General features: G+C 39.2%; 1 protein-coding gene across 1 annotated transcript in view; it reads right to left on the reverse strand.

The window, feature by feature from the left end:
* syne2b (spectrin repeat containing, nuclear envelope 2b) overlaps positions 1-15,059 on the reverse strand; it is a gene marked incomplete at its 3' end in the record, with an annotated part of 179,900 nt that overhangs the window by 20,153 nt on the left and 144,688 nt on the right. The window contains exons 107-111 of the mRNA XM_008283420.1: positions 14,190-14,384; positions 12,007-12,132; positions 10,071-10,226; positions 6,571-6,729; positions 4,680-4,846 (exon numbers count right to left, since the gene is read on the reverse strand). Of these exons, the coding sequence (XP_008281642.1) occupies positions 4,680-4,846; positions 6,571-6,729; positions 10,071-10,226; positions 12,007-12,132; positions 14,190-14,384 (803 nt within the window). The remainder of the gene's footprint in view (positions 1-4,679; positions 4,847-6,570; positions 6,730-10,070; positions 10,227-12,006; positions 12,133-14,189; positions 14,385-15,059) is intronic.

A 15,059-nucleotide genomic window follows, 5' to 3' on the forward strand; every position in this document is an offset into this window, starting at 1 on the left:
TACCTGATGAAATTAACATTCTGTAATAAAAGTCTAATAATTCTTGACATTACTACTGAATTCTGGGTGATTTCTGTTTGTGTGTTGAACACATCAGAGGCTATTTCTTCCATTAAATACCACATAAAGGTGTGTCATCTGACGTAACAGGTTCTGATCCGGCTCACACTGGTGTTTGGTCTGTTTCAGCTTTACATGTTTCAGATTTAGATTTTTAAAGCATGTTTGTTGGTACAACATTTTCATATTTACTTTAAACCAGACGTGTGTAAAATGCACTTTAATGTCTAACAGTGTTCAGTTCCATCGGCTCAGAGTTGTTTTGTGTCATCTGTCGGTGAGCCGAGCGGCCGGATTAACGAACAGGAGGTCAAACGAGGGCCGAAGCCCACTGATCTACAAAAGCTACATTTAGCCACAAACACACTCCCTGCTGCCCGCGACGCTGTTTTAAATATTACTAAAACTGGTGCTCATGACTACAGTGCACGGCTGGAGGTCACCGTGATCGGCTTCCTGCCCCGTCGGGGTTCAGGTGGGAACAGGTGGGCGTCATATTAAACACAAAGTGATCATGTTAAGCTGCTTGAACGGACCAATGAAGAGGCGCTGCCCACTTTTATCAGCTTACAGGCTTTTTGCCCCCTGAGTTCAGTCTGCAGGAGGCTTCCTGAGCCTCAGAGCCCACACGGACCAACAACGGCATCATGACGAGGTACACGTCTGAATCAGACAAATGATTGTGGTGCAATGATTGACCTTCAAAAAGGTGAAAACCCCAATCGTCTTTCTGTCTTTATGACCAGTTTTGTGCTTCAGGGGCAGCAGAGATGTTGTTGGAATAAACAGACGACGGATTGTTAAAGGCTGACTTCCATTAACTTCAACGTTTTACTAAACACGAGTACATGCCGGTGCAGATTCCTTCGTTTTTTAGAATTTGTGCGTTTGTCCTCATGAATAAAAACATAAAAGAAGCAGAAAACTCTAAAAGATGACCAACAAATGCAGCAATGCCTCAAAAATTGTCTTTTTCACTTTCAAATTATGAATCATGAGCTGAAAAACAACCATAAAACACGATTCAACCCACATATCTCCCACCGTTGGCTGACTTTTGTGTTCACATAAACATAAAGTGGTGCAGAAAAGGAACAAACAGTGAAAATGACAACCCGAAGCTTACGGGTTCAGCTCACAAAGGGGGTCGCTGAAGTGGACTCTGACCCTGACGGGATTCAATCGAAGCTTTAAGCCAGAATAAGTTGATTTATCCCAGTAAACTGTAGTGTTTATGTAGTCACCATGTGGGATTGGCCAAGCCGAGGGTCTTTATCGTGACTGACGGGTCGTTAGTCCGGAGTCGTGTCCTCCGTCTTAAACAATAGAGGAAGTCTGGATCAACGACGGGGATTAGCTCGTTAATGAGCTGCTGTCGAGGCTCGGAGCTCAGAGCTGTGGAGGAATCTGCAGCCGAACAGTGAAGCTGGAACTTCCAGGAGGATAAAAGTGAAAAACCTACGTCTTGGTTTAGGTTCAGACTTTTTACTGGTAAAAACTATCTGTGACGGTCTGATGTTTGTCACAGATCGAACAGCGAATTAACACCAAAATAAAAGCACCAATAAAAAAAAGAATAAATCTGAACCAACAGCAGCTTTACTTATGATTTGTTAAATAATAAAAGTTCTGTCCAACTTTACCGACAATAAAATAAAAACGTCCCTGTGACTAATGATTTACCTGCAGCTGATGAACTGTGACCTGATCCTGATAAATCACATCTGCACGCAGAGAATCATTTATAATCATAAATAATTAATGAAGCTACTGCTGTCGGTGATGCTGCAGCTGTTTAACAACCTCAGAGGAAATAATCCCAAATGACGGAAGCAGCAAACTTGAGCTATAAATCTGGATTATTTCAATAATTAGTGAGTTTTATTAAAGTTACTGGTGAAAGACTCTGGACTGGTTGCAGTAAAGTTGGATTTTTACGGACGTTTCGGTGTGTTATTATAAAGAAAAACGGGTGAGGAAGACGTTTAGAGATTTTCAAACAGTTTTTTTCTCTCTTTTCCATCTTTTTAAGATGAATGTTGGTGCTGAAATGTTCATTTTCGTCATTGCTGATGCCATCAGATTAACAGAAAGTAGAACAGAAAGACACCGACGACCAGATGAACACAATTTGTCTGGAAAGTTTAGCAAAGAAACACTAGAAGCTAGTTATTAAATATGAAGCCAAAATGGCCAAAAATAGATAAAACCATAAAGAACTTACAGTTAATAATCAGTGGAAGGGAATTTTACAGAGAGAGCTACTATTATCTGGTGATTTTCCAGAAAAAGTGCAAAGATTAGAGGCTTAATCATCAAGATTATTTTATGTAACATTACTTTTCTTGCTTTCGTAGCCTGTAAATAACATCATTCATCTGATTTATTGTTGGTTTTGAGGTGTCTCTGCTTCTCTTTATCCTTCATACAGCTACTACATTCATTTTTGAGTGCAAAAAACTGCCTAAAAGTGGAAGTCTCTCCAGTCTCGAGGCGATAAAGTGCAGAAATGCCACTTTTCAGACAGATCGAAGGCTGTGTGATGTTTTCTACTCAACCTTTAGGTGCATAAATACTTTAAACCTTTAGACAAGGTTGGAAAACCAGGTTTGCTTGATCCAAAGTCTCCATTTTGCTCCCAGTTACCCACCAGTTGAGCTGCGTAACGCTGCCCTCCTGTACATCAGTGTATCGCTAAGCCTGAACATGTCAGCAGCTCCTCTCTGTGTTGGATTTGCATTCACGGATTAATAATAATATCACTGGATCCTCGGAGCTTCTCCTGCTTTAATCTGCAGCCGCGGCAGCTGTGATCTGATCGGCTGCACGTGTTCGACCGCGGCAGTAAACAAGAAGCAGGTTCCAGTCGTGAAGCCTCAGTTTCGACAGACCAACAGGTAGTGAATCCTTAAAGACCAATGAGGTAACATGTAGCAGCAAACATCACAATCATAAAATGCAACAAAACGTGACCGTCTTACCCGACACGCTGCACCGACTACAGAATATAATCCAGAACAGCTTCAACAGTGTTGGACTGAAGCAGAATAACATCAATACGTTCTCCAAATGAAAGCAGCAGTAAAAGTACAAAGTACAAGACGGTCGCTTCCCACTGAAGAAGCTGAAGATATCACCGAGTCACGTATCAGAGGGTTAGTTCTGTCGTTATTGATCTACAGAGTCATATGAGCCACAGATTAAAGGGACGTGAGACGTTCAATAAGAGGACAGATAAGGGAAAAGAATCAATAAAAGGCAATAAAGGATTTATCCTCCTTCTAAGACGTCTCAGTTGGGAATTTAATCAGAAAGGCTAATGTTGTTATGCTAAATGCTAACCAGCCGCACCAATAGCAGCAGTAAGGCATGCTAACAGCATCCGCTAAAAGTTTAATCATGCCCCCCATGTTGACATGCACATATTAACATGCAGACATCCTTGTCTGTGTAAGCAAGTTAGCATGCTCAGAGCAAACAAAAACATCGATGAAACCGACAACAACGACTAAAGCCTGTCTGCTAAATACAACCTTTAGAACATCTGAGTGATTTTGGGGTAAATGTCGTGATGCTAAAGGCTAACCAACCATGCTAACAGCTGCAGTGATGCATGCTAACAACATCAGCTAACTGTTAAAGATCAAATCATGCATGTTGACAGAACATGAGGTATCATTCCGCACATATTAGCATGCAAATATTTGTCATGTATAGCTACACATGTTAGCATGTTAGCAAAACCTACTGAATCCTTGTCTGTGTAAACAAGTTAGCATGCTAACTGGTAAAAATCAAATCATGCATGCTAGCAGAACATGAGGAATCATTCCGCACATAATAACGTGCAAACATATAGCATGCATAGTTAGCATGCTAGCATGTTAACAAAACCTACTGAATCCCTGTCTGTGTAAGCAAGCTAGCATGCTAATAAGAGCAAACAAAAGCAGGGAGAGAGCTAACAACAAAGTCTGTCTGCTAAATACAACCTCTCGGACATTTCAGTCTTAGACTCAGCTGTGCTTTTCAGGTAAATGCTAATGCTGTTATGCTAAATGCTACCCCAACCCGCTAGTAGCTTCAGTAATTGATGCTAACAACATCTGCTAGCATGGTGGTGAACATGCGGTTTATTGCATAATTTTATCAAATCGCACATTAACATCCAAATATCACACATTTTAGCATGTTAGCAGTCTAGCATGCTAATATTAGCAAACGAAAGCAGAGCCACTGACAAAGAGAGAAGTCTGGCTGCTAAATACGACAATAGTGAAGCCTGTTAGAGTCACACTTTAGCCCTTTTCAGACAGAAGTTATGTAAAGTCATTAAAGGTCACTTTATGTTATTTTTCCTCATGGATTTATTCAGACCAACCCACCAGAGTGATGGAAAGAACCACAGTCTGCACGCTATATTTGTTTTTCTACTAAACCTGATATATAATACATAGTAATACACAGACAAAGTCATATCAGTCCATCAGATCACGAACAGTCTAGTTTGTCTGTGACCTCCAACCCAACAAAACTTAAGTCATAGAATCCAAAGTGAGCCGGAAAAGGAGTTTTATGATTCTGCAGAACCGACAGCCGCCGTGTTCTGTTGTTCCTACCTGGCCTCGATGTGGTCGAACAGATGCTGCCAGCGGTCGTTGACGTCCTTCAGCTTGTCGTTTATCTCCGTCTCCTTGGTCTTGTTGCTGGCGGTGATGAGCTGCTCGCCGAGCTGCTTCAGGTGAGTTTTATTCTCGCTGAACAGGTTGATTTCTTCCATGCAGTCCTGATGGAGACGAAGATAATTACATTTAAGTCACTCATTAAACTGTAACTCTGACATGTGAGGACAAGTTTGGAATTAAAGATTGATAAAATAAAAGACCTGACTTAAAACTATGAATCAAAGCAAAACCAACTGTGTTTTCATGCCTCATAAAAAGTTTGTTGCCTAAAGTTCAAAGCTAATGATTGTGAGACAACGTACAACATAATGTGTAACATTTAATTTTTATAAAAAACATATAAATATAAGATACAAAATGTCATGTTTTCTTGTGCAATAATCCAATTTAATGTCAATTATTTTAACTCAATGTGCAAAATTAAATTTTTCTGGTGCAACATTCCAATTTAATGTGTAATATTTTCAATAAATGTACAAAATTTGATTTAATATTTTATTATTTCTGGGTACAATATTCCAATTTCATGTGTAATATTTCATTACCATGCGTGATACTTTACTAGCTCAGTGTCTTTGCCAGTGTCACTCCGTTTTCTAGCTGGATTGTACTTACATGTTTCTACTAACATTTCTCATGTTATTCAGTTTAGTTTTCTGAGCAATACCTTAACAAAGTTTGAACTTATCTTGTTCTACCACAAAAAAAGTCTTAATTATTACTTTTAATGTGATTTTTTTTCTCTGCACACTCGTCTAAAATCTGCTTTCAGGCAAAATAAAAAATCACATCTTCTCCTTTTGGACGTTTGCCAGCGACCCCAACAAGAGTCAGAGCGTTGGTTCAAAGCACTAAATTTAAAGCTTGGGGGGCTGTGAAGCTTTAAAACCCCCCATTGGGGCAATAAGTTCGGGCCTTCCTGCCCTCCACCTCCCTGCAGTCACTCCTCCCGTCACGGAGGCCGAGGGTTCAGCACTAAACAGACCTGCTGGGAGCAAACAGCTGTCGACTCTTTAACAATCACGGCTTCCATAAAAGACCAGACGGTCGCCGCTGCGAGGACAAACTTTGACGTCTAAACGCTGCAGCGTCGGTGTTTTCAGAGCTGCAAAGTTTCCCGTCTACTTGTTGTAAACTTATGAGCAGCTAAAGCGCCTGGAAACCGAAGACAGAAGAGCAGCGGTGTGAGGCTACAACCGTACGGATATATTCAGTTTAAAAACAGCCAGCTCTAACTACGTTTACAGCTAGCGTCCAGGCTAATCTGGAGTTTAGGAAACCCTAAAGATAAGACTTCTGCTGACCTCATGTTAGCTTAAAATCTCTGCAAAAACTGAGACTTTCAGGAACTAAAAACTGGATCTAACTGAGTTGGCGATCTCGTCACCTTTTGCCGTTTATTCAACGTGCTAATTCATTCCAGGCGTTTCTGACCTTGTCATCTCTGCTAGCTGCTGTTCTTCTTCCTCTGGAGTGTTTTCTATGACTAAGAAACCAACTCCCTGCTTCGTGGTTACACCGACACCTGCATGCCTGAAGTATGCATGAACGCTCAGGTGACATGTGTTCTCAGGTGCGTAAGAGATCAGAAGTAGAGATAAAATACTCGTCTGCATATTAGTGAGGATGAAGCCTTAGAAAAGAGGCCACCGGGACACCTACGAGTCCTCTGAAGGAGTTCACATAAAACTTTATTAATCCCAAAGTAAACTCTTTAATCACTTTTATCTTAACTCCTTCAGAGGACTGGTAGGTGTCCCGGTGGCCTCCCTCCATCCCAGTGAACCAGGTGATTACAGTGTTGAGCGTGTCCTTTGCTGCCCACCTTCTTGAGCTTCTCCACCATCTCCTCGATGTTGAGGTCCGAGTTGTGCGCCACCTTGTTCTCCATGTGCGTCAGCCATTCGCACAGCTCCTTGTTCTTCTCATTGAAGATGATCCAGGCGTTCAGCCGGTCGGCGATCTCCTGTTTGCGCAGAGACACCTGACGGGGAGAAGATGGGGAATTGAATAAGCTCCGTGACTTTAAGGTGCTTAGTCGCGCTGCGTACGTCTGATCTGAGTCTCATTGTTGTGATGAAGCTGCAGCTGCTGCAGCGGTCACTTCGGTTTAACATCATGTGATCTGAGCTGAATGGATGGAAGATGGTGGATAATGTAGGACATGACAACCAGCATCGACTGCTCTGGTTGTCAGATGTTAGCTTTAAAACAAACAGCTGGCTCTGGAGATAACGCTGGTTTCTTAAAAGTCACTTAATCCAGCAACTAATTCATAAAAAAATAACCTTATTTATTTAGCAGTTTTAAAAACAGATGAAATAAAAGCAAAGTAATAAAAGCAGGCCGTGGGACAGAAATTTAGATAAAGTTAAAAGATTAAAGATGTTAAAATACATAACACAGTATGTCAACAATAACAAAGTAAAACACAAATATAAACATCAAAATAAAATAAAAAGCGAGAAAAAAAAGATGACATCACAAAAAAGCAACACTACAAATTCATGATCTACTTTCTATGATAGTTTTCTGTTAATTATAATAATAATAACAATAATAATAATAATAACAATAATAGCAGCAATGTGAAGAAGACAAAAAAGAAGAAAGAAAAAAAGGAAAAAGCAGAAGTAGGGGAAGAATTAGAAAAACAAAAAGAAGAAAGAAAAAGAAAATAAAGAAAAACAAGTAGAAGAAGAAAAAACAAGAAGAAAAACAACTGAAGACAAAGAAGAAAAGAAACAGGAAAAATAAAAATAAAAACAAAAGGAAGAAGAAGAAAAAGAAGAAGAAAAAGAAAAAGAATAAGAAAAGAAGACAAAACTGAAAAGAAGAAAAACAAAAAAAGAATAAAAAAAAATAAGAAGAAGAAGAAAAAAATAAAGAGGAAATAAAACAAAAAAGAAAAAGAAAGAAAAGGAAGAAGAGGAAGAAAAACAGAAAGAAAACAAAGAAAAACATGTAGAAGAAGAAAAAGACGAAGAAGAAGACAGCTGGGTGTTGTAGCAACAGTTTCCTAAACCAGAGAGTTTTACTAACAATCAGACGGATCAGAATCCAACACCAGCTCTGAACTTTTCTCCACCTCAGACTTCATCAGCTGCTGTCTGGAGGTTTTTATTCTACCGCTGGAGAAGTCGGATCATCATCACATGGACTCAACTTTACCTGGAAACCCTCGACTCACTCGACTCTGACTGCGTTATTATGATGTTATTATGATGTTATCATGATGTTTGATGTGTGGCTGGATGTTCTGTTTAATCTCACTCTGACAGACTGATGAAGAAGCAAAGTGATCTAAACGGGTTGGTTATGTTCAGAGTTAAGACAAAAAGCTCCAACGGGGTTACCGGAGGTCAACCAACCAGAACTCCATCAGAGACAGTAGAAAGTGAAAGTCACCACCGTCCCCTCCCCCCCACAACTCATTTTCATACAAAAGCTCTTCTCAGCTCATTACTACATTTTCTCTCCATCTGTCCCCTGGTTTCCCACAATGCCCCTCACCTCCCCCCCGACTGTCACCCTCACAATCCCTCCAATGAGATTTAGTGAGCAGCTCCTCGTTAAAGGCGACACTTTAACGCTCCATGTGGGGAACTGGAGCTTCAGAGGACGTTGGATCTAATCAAGTCTTAACCACAACAAAGTGTTTATTAACCTGAAGCTCGTCTGGACTCAGCAGGAGAGTCTCAGGGCCTTACAAATGTGTTTTTATTTAACATTTCCAGCCAAAGCGGTGGTTATATTTGGCTGTAACATGACAAAGAAGCTCTTTTAGTGATTTTCAGGAACTGGACGACCGAGGAACCAGTTTGGTCGCATTTTAGACAAAAAAGCTGAAAACAACAAATGAAAAATGGTGCAAATGGTTTGTTTTGGAGGAATTTTTATATGGGACACAGAAAAGAGGATTTTATGAAACATCACAGATTTAAGGTTAGATTTGGTCATTTTTCTGGATGGAGCTGTTGGAGATGTTCTTAGAAATCTGATCCTTCTGCTTTGATAAATGTTTGTTTTTTTTGTTTTTTTTAGAAAAATACAACTTTTAAGCCTGTTGTTGGTTTTGGGGTTAAAGTTTATGTATTTTAGGAAAAAAAAGTATTTTAGTATTTAGTTTACCTACTTGAGTTGTACGCCATAGATGAGATGTTCACAGACCATCAGAAAGCTAAAAATCCATTTTTTTTTGTTTTTGTTTTTACAGTTTCTGGTTCTGATAAATGGTGTAATTTTGGTGATTTTTATCAAAATAACATGATTTTTAAAACTGTTCTGGACTCTGTTGCAAAAGATTTATTTTTTTGTGAATTTTCAAACAGGCAGAATAAAGTGAGTTTGATGAAAGTTTTAAGCTTAAATTTGGTTATTTTTCTGACTCAGCTGTACATCACAGATGAGATGTTCACAGACCATCAGAAACCTAAAAATCCAATATTTTTTTCTGTTTTTACAGCTTCTGGTTCTGATGAATGGTGTAATTTTGGTGATTTTTTTTTCCAAAATCAATTATTTTTTTCCCACGATTTTCAAACCTGTTGCAGGTTTTTGGGATTCAGGAGGTCAAAAGGTTCGATATACAAGTTAAACATCTTTATTACTGTGTTTCTATCAGCACAAGTGAGTAAAAGCCAATATTTATTTGACGTTTTTACAGTTTCTAGTTCTGATAAATAGTGTAATTTCACTGATTTCAAAAGAAAAAAAAGTCCTTCCAGTTATTTTTGGGGTTTAGACGTTTAAAAGTTCAACTATTCTCAGGTTTTTACAATGAAAACTGAATAAATTCCTCATAAATTCCCAAATTCCATCAAAGTTAACACATTTTGAAGAAAAAAGAACCTGTTATTATTATTTATTTCAGCAGCCTGAGCTGTACGTCACCGATGAGACGTTCACAGACCTTCAGAAAGTTAAAAATCCAATATTTTCAATAGTTGTTTACAGTTTCTGGCTTAAAAAATGGTGTAATTTTAATGATTTACTTAAAAATAATAATAATAATTCCAGTTGGTTTTGGGGTTCAGAGGGTTAAAAAGTCCATCTGTTCTCAGGTTTTTAGAAAGAAAACTGAATAAATTCCTCATGAATCATCACACTCCACCAAAGTTAATATAACTTAGAGCAAAAACAAACAAACATTTTATCTATTAAGTTCAAAACAAAGTCAGAGTTGCTGAGGAGGCAGAAATAATCCGACCAACTGGGGCTAATCTCAAAGAACCGCTGATTTGATAACTAAAATCAGGCGTGGAGAAGAAGTGGCTCTTCAGAGTCCAACCTGAGCAGCTTCCAGGAAGACCTCTGCAGACTCACCTTGAGGCAGAGTTCCTCCCACTGGCAGTGCAGATGCTCCACCTGCTCCTGCAGCAGCAGCACGTCGTCGGCGATGATGTACTGCGTCAGGTCCGTCTTCATGGCGCTCAGCTCCGTCAGGCTCTCAGCCCAGTCCTCCAGGGAGTCCTCGTTCTCCTGCATACCACAGCACTCCGTCAGGGACTCCCCTCCACTGCCTCCCCGCCAGCCTTTCTCTTTCTATCTGCTTTCTGTCTTTCTCCGCCCAGCAGAGGATTAAGGGCCGCCGGCAGCAGGCCGGCTGGGGGAGGGGAGGCCTGGGGGAGGGGACGAGGATAAAGGCTGGACGGCCCCGATGGAGGGGACGAGTCGGGAGGCCGGCCCTCACACCTCCCCTCACACCTCCCCTCAAACCTCAAACTTCCCCTCAGACCTCCCCTTAAACCTCCCTTTAAACCTCCCCTTAATCCTCCCCTTAAACTTCAGACCTCCCCTTAAACCTCCCTTAATCCTCCCCTTAAACTTCAGACCTCCCCTTAAACCTCCCCTTAAACCTCAGACCGACAGACTCCCTACAGATGGATCAGAACCAGACCTGCTGCAGGCCGATACTTTAGTTCTTCCACCGTTTCCTCGTGTCTAAAGTTGCTTTTAACGTTTTCTATTAAAACAAACCTGCATTTATCTCAGTTAATAAGTCACAACATTTTATTTGTCCATTTTATTCTGGTTCATCCTCTATTTATTTATTTATTTATCTATTTATTTATCTGTTATTGTTTTTGTGTTTATGGTTTTACCCTCCATGCTGTTGGTCCACTAATCTGGTATTTTAGGTTCTTTTACTTGTTTTTTTTTTTTGTTTTTTTGTTTAATTCAATCATTTTGAAAATATTTTACCAAGTTAAACTTTATTTCTCAATTTTTGCCTGAGAATCCTCCTTTTCTTTCTTGCCCTTATTTTTGATTATTGTTTTTATCATTACTATTATTGTTGTTGTTGTTATTATTATTATAAATAATGCTTTCCCGCAAGTCACAAGTTGTTTACATTACTAATTATCTAATAATTAGTTAATAACATAATAATTATAATTTATTATTATTCATATAAGAAGAACTACTACAATAATAATGACATTTTTTAATTATCATCATCATCATTACTATTATAAAGTTCTCAAGTTCTTTACAACATTCGTAATTAGTTAGTTAACTAACAGTTAATTACAACATGAATAATAATAATAGCAATAATAACAAGAACCATTATAATGATAATGATAATTATTATTATTATCATCATCATTATTATTATTATTGTTATTATTATTTCTACGACTCCTCTGCACATTGTAAGTTGTTTTAAAAGTTTAAAATCACATCTTTATTTCTCTTTCTACAGTTTCTGGTTCTGAAAAATTCTTTAATTTTGGTGATTTTTTTTTGTTGAATTATTTATATTTTCAAGACAACGTGACTTTTAAACCTGTTGTGGGCTTTTGGGGGTTCAGAAGCTTAAAAAATCTGTTTTTTATTTTAGTTAAACCATCGATGATTCTTGTATTTTCTGCTTTTATATTTACTACTGCATCACGTTGTGGACGCAGGTTCCTCCTGAATCACACACCCCATCAATGCTGATATGTTTTAGAGAGGAAATAAACATTAAATCAGAGTTGCCTGAATGCAGGAATAATCCGTCTAACTGGGGTTAATCTCACCTCTGAGGGAGCCTTGCTCAGAGTTTACTTTGGCAGAAATCAGTGGTTTGGCTCCTGATGCTGAGGTTTAACTCAGATCAGATTACTGAGGATCCAGAGCGGCTCCGACTGCAGCAGCGAACGTTGTTTAAAACCTCTGCTTTGGTTCATTATGTCTGCTTTGGTGCACTGTTGGTTCTAAACATCCTCCCTGTGACCTTTCTACGTGCTTTGGTTTGTCTTAGCGTCCTCACCTTGAGGAGCTGCTCGGCGCTCGGCAGCTCGTCGTCGCTCTCTGGCATCGACTGGTTCAGCCTGGTCTTCACGTCCTTCAGCTGCACCAGGCTGTCGGCCAGGCCGGCCTCACAGCGCTCCCAGTTCTGCAACGCAAAACCCATCGTCAGTCACGGGAGCTTACAGGGCCGACCGGCGACCAATCAGAGTGACGTGTCATTAATCAGATGTGATTGGATTAAAGGGCGGCTCTCAGGAGACACCAAACTAGAGACACACCGTCAGGAATCAGGAAGGAACTCAAATCAGCTCATCAGCTCTACTGTTTAATGCAAATAACAGGAGTTTGGCTCATTTCTACCAATTTATTTAATGTTCAGAGCTCTTTAAAACTTAAAAACATGAGCTAAACAAATAAAAAACTCATTAATTTTAATTTATATGGATGCATTGTTGGAGTTTTAACTCTTTTGAGAAAACAAACTTCCTGTGTGTCTTTGTCAAACTAAATTAAATTAGAATTGTTGCAGAATTAACATTTATCTCATCGTCTTTTAACAGGTTCTAGTCAGAAAAATGTCTGACATTATGAGTTAAAGCAAGATTAAACTCTTTAAACTGTGAAAATATAAAAGAAAACCAGGTTTGTATCTGTGACAAGCTGCTTCAACTTAATATTTTAAGTTTTTTTCTTCAAGTTCAGTTCATTTCTCTCGGCTAGTTTTACACTTTCGCAGCTCGAATAACTTTAATTAATCAACCAAAGTGCAGCTAAGTCACATTTTAAGGCAGCAGAAGAAGAAACACGGTGAAATATTCAGATTTGTTCTTTGTCTTTTCTCGCTTATTCTCAGTTTATGCTAAAATACCTGATAAACAATCACTACAAGCTTCTACAAACTGTCAAATTTAATTAAAAATTAATATTAAAACGACCAACAGCCACAAACACTGACGTGTCTGATTAAACGCTGACATTTTAAAGGTTCTAATTCTTCACCTTAATGTTTAAATTAATCAGGCATATAATAAATACTTTTATCTGATTTCAACTTTCATTTTTAAACTTATCGGGTAGATTCAGTGACTAACTCATAAAATAAAACACACTGGTCACTTTTTTTGGGGGATTCTAATAAACTTCGAACAGAACCTCAGAGTGATTTTTTCAGGGCGATAAAAAACAGTTTTCTCATCGTCTGACTCTGCGACCGAGCCGATGAAGTCTAAAGTTTAATCGATTTCGTGCCTCCAGTTCCAGCGACTGGTGCAGCTTCATTTAACCGAAGCTCCGGCAGCACGATGACGACAGCTCACAGGTCAGACGTGGAACTAAAGCAGACTTCTGCAAAAGAGAAAACCTGATGCTGATGCTGGCAAAATGGTTGAAAGTAAAGAGTCTGACTGATGTACTGATCAGCTGGTGTTGTTTTATGGGACACTTTAGTGCCTTTTTAAACAGATAATGAAGCAGAAAAAGAAGTAATTTAGAAACAGAGCAGCTCTGATTACTTTATTTTTAATCCTGTCTGCACTAAAACGCTGCTAAAGCTAATTAAAATGACTCCAACATTTGGAAATTTCAATGTAACTAACAAACTGTATGTATATGTAAGACTATATACATACACAATATAAAGAAGGCTGGCCAATAAATCAAAACCTGAAGTTTTCAGCCACTAAAAATCAGCTTCTGCTCTGAAAATCTGTTATCAGCTTTTTTAAAACAATAACACAGAGCTCTATTGTAGATTCCATCTTCTTTTCCATCTGTTTTTATAACTGTTTCAGACTAAAAGCTGCTTAAAACCAACATAGGAAACTTTCTACTATTTGTTTTTTTAGTGTTAAAATGTCTAAAAAAGCCAAACCCTGAAATTCATTTAATAAAATTTTAAAAATATCAGAAAAAACACCTGAAGCATCACTGTGAGGAGTTACTACGGCTGCAACTGGTAATTATTCTTATAATAGATGAACCTCTTCATTGTCTCGTTGGTTAACATTTAGAGCTACTGCAAAATGTCAGAAACTGGACAACAGTGTTCGTCACCATCTTCCTCAGAAGCTGGTGAACAAGCTTTTCATACAGACCAACAGGCCCAAACAACTAAAACATCAAACAGATTAAAGTTAAATTGATCTAAAACTCAGAATCTCTTCCTCGTTGCGAAGCTCGAACCAGAAAATCTCGCGGCGCTACCTTGATGATGGCCTCGGTGAGCTCCATCCTCCGGCCCAGCAGCCCGTGGAGGCTCTCCCACTCCTCCTGCAGCGTCCCCAGCTCCGTCTGCAGCTGGGCCTGGGTGTCCTCGTCACCCATGGAGAAGAGCTGCCTGCCGACCTCCAGGGTGTGGATGAAGCTGCTCTGGTACCTCTGGAACAGCAGCTCCGTGTGCTGAGGAGAGAATGAAGGAGGAAGCTGGTGAGTTGGGCTGTTTTCTAGCTTCAGAGTTGATGATGTTATCTTTACGATCAATCAGTTTAAATCCCTTCACTCGTCTTTCACCACAACAGCAGCATCAGGATGGAGAAAGTTTCTTATCTTTTGTTAATACAATCAGCAGTGATAGACAGCACATCTTAAACCACTTATCTGTCTGAGTGATCATCTGACGAAGGAATAATTTGATAAAGAGGGAAGTTCTCTGTGAGCAATAAAATAACGATAACTTCTGGGTTCGTAAATGTCTAGAAATTAGTAGTTTAGGCTCTAATACACACAATTTACTCTGTTCTGGATAATTATGACGTTATAGCTCAGAAACTGTCAATTCAGTAGCTTCATTTTCTCCACAGTCAGGCTGAAGTTTTTAATCCACTGTCACTAAAATGCAACATGCAAGATTTTGAACATGAATACAGCTTTAATAGAGCAGCAAGTGTGTGGAAAGTGGTGGAAGTTTGTACATGTTGGAGGATGTTAGTAGAAGCTGGTGCATGTTGGTGCATGTTGGAGGATGTTAGTAGAAGCTGGTGCATGTTGGTGCATGTTGGAGGATGTTTGTAGATGTTGGAGTTTGTTGGTGGATGTTGGCAGATGCTGATGGATGTTGGTGGATGTTGGTGGATG

This window comes from Stegastes partitus, unplaced genomic scaffold, assembly GCF_000690725.1.
Source record: "Stegastes partitus isolate 25-593 unplaced genomic scaffold, Stegastes_partitus-1.0.2 Scaffold310, whole genome shotgun sequence".
Lineage (NCBI taxonomy): Eukaryota > Metazoa > Chordata > Actinopteri > Pomacentridae > Stegastes > Stegastes partitus.